This window comes from Lontra canadensis, unplaced genomic scaffold (assembly GCF_010015895.1).
Source record: "Lontra canadensis isolate GAN:19392208 unplaced genomic scaffold, GSC_riverotter_1.0 scaffold3, whole genome shotgun sequence".
Lineage (NCBI taxonomy): Eukaryota > Metazoa > Chordata > Mammalia > Carnivora > Mustelidae > Lontra > Lontra canadensis.
Window position 1 is genome coordinate 384028 of NW_022630997.1, and position 5771 is coordinate 389798.

Here is a 5771-nt window from a genome sequence, read left to right on the forward strand (position 1 = left end):
AGGGTCCTGGGATCAAGCCCCGCATCGGGCTCTCTGCTCAGCAGGGAGTCTGCTTCCCCCTCTCTCTCTGCCTGCCTCTCTATCTACTTGTGATCTCTCTTTCTCTGTGTCAAATAAATAAATAAAATCTTTAAAAAAATGAATAATTTCCAGAGGAGGGGACCTATACATAGATTAGAATATTCTCAACCTTTCACATAAGTTTGCAAATTTTAAAATGAAACAGCAACAAGATACCATCCCACACATCAGTTTAAGACAACTAATAAGCCTGTTCATACCAAGTGTTGATGAAGATGCAAAGAAATAGGTGCTCTGTACCATGGATCTACATGGTACCAAAGTGGGTGCATTTCAAATGCAAAACAAAATCACAATGAGATACCACTTCATACCCCTTAGAATGACTATGATTAAAAAACAAAACAAAACAAAACCCAGAAAATAAGTGTTGACTAAGATGTAGAGAAGTTAGAACACTTGTGCTTTGCTAGTGGGAATGAGAAATGATACAGTTGCTAGGGAAGACAATATGGTGGTACTTCAAAAATTAAATATAGAATTGCCATCCAATCCAGCAATTCTACTTCTAGGGATATATTCATAATAATTGAACGAGTTGAATACATAGTTGCACATCCATGTTCATAGCAGCAGTGTTTACAAGAGCCAAAAAGCGAAAACAATCCAAATGTCCATCAACAGATGAATGGATAAACCAATTGTGATACATACATGCAATAGAACATTATTCAGTCTCGGAAAGGGATAGAATTCTCATATATGTGACAACAGGGATGCATTTTGAATGCATTATGCTAAGTTTAACAAGTCACATAAAAAAGTATTGTATTCTTCCACCTGTCAGAGTTACACCAAAGGATGAAATTCCTAGAGACAGAAAGTAGAACAGAGGTTATGAGGGGCTGGGAGGAGGGGAGAACAGGGAATTATTTAATAGGGACAGGGCTTCAGTATGGATGATGAAAGCGTTCTGCAGATGAATGGTGGTGGGGCTGGTTACACAATGGTGTGAATGTCCTTTCTGCCACTGAGCACCTAAAGACAGTTAAAGTGGTAAATTTTATATCTATTTTACCATAATAGAAAAGCTAATGAAGGGATTTTAGGATTATGAGTGCTGCACTGAGTATTAGTGTGGGCTTTGTTGAACTAGTGGGGAATTTGCATGCACCTAGCACCCACTCAGGTGGATGGAGAACCCCAGGGCACTGGGCTCAAAGCTCTTCCCAAAAGCCAGCAGAGCAGGGGGAGGGAGACCCAGGATGGGTGGAGAGCTGAGGAGGGCTCAGGTACTCAGCCTGCTGTAAAGCCTGAAAAGGCAGAAATTACTGGTTGAGGGGGAACCCCTAGGCTGACCCAGTACCAGGCAGCTAGCTATGAATGAACCATTTGGATCTAAAACCTAGGCTCCCAGGAAGAGCCCCTCCTTCTGGTTCATGGATTTTGGGCAACGTTAGGATGGAGGAAGTGGGGAAAGAGAAGGTGGAAGAAAGGGCCAAGAGAGAGGTGTTGAGGATCTTGGGTCCTCATTCAGCACCCAGGGGAGGGAGGAGAGAAGGTGAACTGTAAGAGACGGCCCTGTGTAAGCAGGAGGGTAGGAATGGGAGAAATGAAGGTGGGAGACTGTCTTATGTAGTCTCAAGATGTGGCGTTTCCAGAGCAAGGGTTTTGGAGCCATGAGGACCTCTGAATTCTCATTCCACCATTCACAGTCAGTGTGACCTTCCTGAGCCTCAGTTTCCATATTTATATGTCTGGGAAAATTTTTTTTTCTCTTAATTTTACAAAAAGTTGAAGTTCTAGCTGATCTTGCTTCCACATTAACTCAGAAAAATCCAATTATTCAAGCAAAGATCTTCTTTGGAACATCATGCTTGCCTTTTATTTATTAATTTTTTAATTGTTTGTCTTGGGATGCCCAGGTGGTGCAATCAGTTAAGCATCTGACTCTGGATTTAGGCTCCGGTCATGATCTCAGGGTCATGGGGTTGAGCCCCGTGTGCAGCTCCCCGCAGGGCATGGAGCCTGCTTAAGATTCTCTCTCCGGGGTGCCTGGGTGGCTCAGTGGGTTAAGCCTCTGCCTTCTGCTCAGGTCATGATCCAGGGTCCTAGGATCGCGCACCGCTTCAGGCTCTCTGCTCGGCAGGGAGCCTGTTACCCCCTCTCTCTCTACCTGCCTCTCTGCCTACTTGTGATCGCTGTTTGTCAGATAAATAAATAAAATTCTTTAGAATCTCTCTCCACCTGTCACTCTGTCCCCTCCAAACCTTCTCTAAAAAAAAAAAAAAAAAGAAGAAGAAAAGAAAAAAAGTTTGTCTGTCTTTCTGTATCTAATTATTCTATAGAGGCTTCTTTTTAGTAAAGTCATGTTGATGTCTTTTTGAAACATGAAGAGTTGTCTAATGTCAGAAAACCACAAGGGGAGAGTGTTCTCTATCCAGATTTTGATCTATATGTCACTTTCCTCCTATCTGGTTTTAGTTAATTGAAAGATGGCTTCACACATGTTTCTTCTCCTCATATCTATTCTGGTTCATTCAAGCCTCATTTCAGAACTCACTCAACCATATCTGCTTCCTAAAGAAATGCTATTCCTTTGGTAATCGGGAAAGCTCCAGGTGCAATGCCATAATCTAATTTCAGGATATTATTAAAAGCATTTAATTCCCATAATTGTGTTTGATTAGAAAAGAATGACTAAATCATGGATGGAATCAACTGGAGCACAGCAATTTTAGGGCTTGCTATTATGAATTTAAATATTGTTGGGCAATTTCTTATGGCTGTTTTTAGTAGATGTTTTTACCTCCAATGGCTTTCCCAATAAAATCTTCTATAGGTGGAAGACTAGGCCGCCAGGCAGGGGGCGCGGCTTCTCGTGGGCGGGGCTTCTTATGGGCGGGACCCATCTCGATGCTCCCTCTCTGGCGCCGTGGCCCCAGCCACTCAGGCCTAGCCAAGGTTGGAGTGTGGTTAGTTTTGAGGCGCTCCAGATGGGGACGCTACCAGAACGAAAAGATATTCCACCATGGGTGAAAGCTCCCGAAGATTTGAAAGATCCCAAGGTGTTGCAGGTCCAGACGCAGCTCTTGGAGGTTCTGTTTGGCCCAACAGGATCTCGAATCCCATACATTGAGCAAGTGAGCAAGGTCATGCTCGAGCTAAAGGTTCTGGAATCCTCGGACCTCAGAGAGGTCGTGGTTTATGGCTCGCTCTTGCACGAGCTCAGGGCCAGGTGGATGCTCCAGTCCATGGCCGAATGGCACCGCCAGCGACAGGAACGAGCGATGCTCAAACTTGAGGGTGCCATGAAAGCCCTAGAGCTGGGTCCTTGGAGGAAGTGAAGCCAGTTTGCAAGCCGCGAACTTGGAATCAGGATTGAAAGAGTAAACTGTGTCTGCAGAGGTGGAATGCATGTGGTCTGGTTGAAATTCCGCTCCAGTCTGACAAGGAAAACCCAGCTGATTTTTGGGTCCCTGCCTTTGTCTCAGTCCTAATGTGGCTTTCCCCCCAGGTTTGCTAATTTAAAAAAAAAAAAATTTAAATAAGTTAAAAAAAAAACCCTTCTGTAGAATATCATTTTATACTTAACAGAGGGCTGGCATATTTTATTTGATATAATCACCTTAATGTTTTAGATGTTTTTCCTTTATTTTCTTTTTTTTAAAGATTTTGTTTATTTATTTGAGAGAGAGAGAAAAAGCGCAAGCACGAGTGGAGGGAGGGGCAGAGGGAGAAGCAGACTCCCCACTGGCAGGGAACCAGACATGGGGCTCGATTCCAGGACCTCAGGATCATGACCTGAGCTGAACACTTAACTGACTAAGCCACCTAGGCACACCCCCTTTATTTTCCTCTTAAAGTTGAAGACATCAAAGATGAGGCTTAAATGACCTGCCCCAAACTCAGTAGTAGTAGGTAGCTTCTTCATGTGTCCTCAGGTTTTAGTTGATCCTTCTGCCGTCATTGTTACATGAAAGCCAACACCACATGCTCCATGTTATCCTTAAATTTATTTGTCCACTTGTCTTCAAGAAATCTGAGATTAAGCTAGGTTGCATGCCAGAAACATGCTATGATTGGCCATTGTTCAGCAACTTCCACAGAAAGGAGGGTGAAGGATGCTTCTATTGGATACTCTTTAAGTTGTGGTCTTTAAATTATGGCCCATTATACTTCATTCCAATTGATTCTTGATATCATGGAGGACACTGATGTTATTATTATAAATAATTATCTGTATTGTGCAATCAGTAACCCCTGGTATTTGTATTCTTTTGGTATTATTGTAAGTTGAGGTTTTTCAACCATGGCAGTACTGACACATGGAGGCAGATCTTTCTCTGGAAGAAGCACTGGAGGATATTTTGCAAGCCCTGTCTCTACCTACTAGGTGCTAACAGCCCCCTATCTCCCCAGCTGTGACAACCAACGATGTCTTCAGTCATGGTCAAATACTCCCAGGGCAAAGTCATTCTTAATTGAGAACACACACTGTCGATGTTATAAGCAACAAAAATATTTTATTCTCTTAAATTATCAAGTCCTCTAAACCAAGGAAAAATTATTACTTACTTAGTAGCATATTTATCTATTGATTCTTGTACAAGTCATCAGTAGAAATCAATTGAGAACGTATCCCAGAAGAGAGAGAAGCCAAAATCTAGTTAATTCAAACGTTACCCCTGGGACCATGTAATTAAAGTTGTTCTTAACTGGCTATCTTACCAAAGTCAATACAGACTAGAGTTTCATCCATCTTAACCACAGAACATGTTTTCTCCTAGAAAAATTCCTTTTAGAGGTCTTAGAACTGGGAACTAAGAAAACAAACCAAGGTCAACATCTTTGGTTATATAACATGTGTGTTTGATACACATTAACCTGATTACTCTGCACGTTTGATCATCCTACTAATTTTCCTTTATATCATTTGAAAAGAAACAATCTTTTATGATATAGTAAAAGGGAGGTAAGGCTCTGGGTAAAAGGCATGAAGAGGAAAGGGAGGACAAAAGAGTCCACCACAAAACACTTGTTACTTGTCAGCTCTGTCCAGCACTCGGCTGTGTGGCCCGGGAGGCAGTGTCTTCCCTATCGTGGGAGGTTTGCAAACAGGATCGAAGCGTGGGAAACAGGAAGAGAACAGGTCCGGCAGATCTGGATTTGAAAGCTCACTGGCTTGAACTGTAACTCCACCGAGCCTCATCCAATCTGTAAATGAGAATGCTTCCCATTCGAGTTGTTTTGAACATCGACGATACCATTTACAGAGACCCTGGCCTCTGTTCAACATTCAGTCCCCCGCAGCTTTGTTTCCAACTTCTGCATAGTCCCATGTTTCTGCTGGAGATTGGGGCTGCCTCACTTGTAGATTCTAAGCATGGCTGTATCCTGATAGATACCCAGGAACTGTGGCGATTTAAAGTCTGCTTCAAAATGGCTTTATACATTATCATAAAGCAAACATTTCGCAGTACCCATCAGAATTGCCAAGAATTGCCATGCCTATTCTTATCAACTTTCCCTTGAAACCAGCCTTTACTGTTTCATGGATTAAGAAAAAGAGTGAACAAGAAGAATAATGGTCAGGGGCTCCCTTTGCTGAATCCTGGTTTATGGCAACAATAAAAGTCACGTGTTACCCAACCATAGGCATGTCTATTTTTAAGTAAGCTAAGCTCCTCTGCTTACATTATGCAGACCTGCATGGAAGGGTGGACTGAAGGGTCTGAAAGTATCTCAGG

General features: G+C 42.6%; 1 protein-coding gene across 1 annotated transcript; it reads left to right on the forward strand.

The window, feature by feature from the left end:
- The first annotated feature begins 3017 nt into the window (after positions 1 to 3017).
- LOC116879172 (developmental pluripotency-associated 5 protein-like) lies at positions 3018 to 3368 on the forward strand. Its single transcript, XM_032877163.1, has one exon. It carries the CDS (start codon positions 3018 to 3020, stop codon positions 3366 to 3368), a length of 351 nt encoding a protein of 116 aa, XP_032733054.1.
- The last annotated feature ends 2403 nt before the right edge of the window (positions 3369 to 5771 follow it).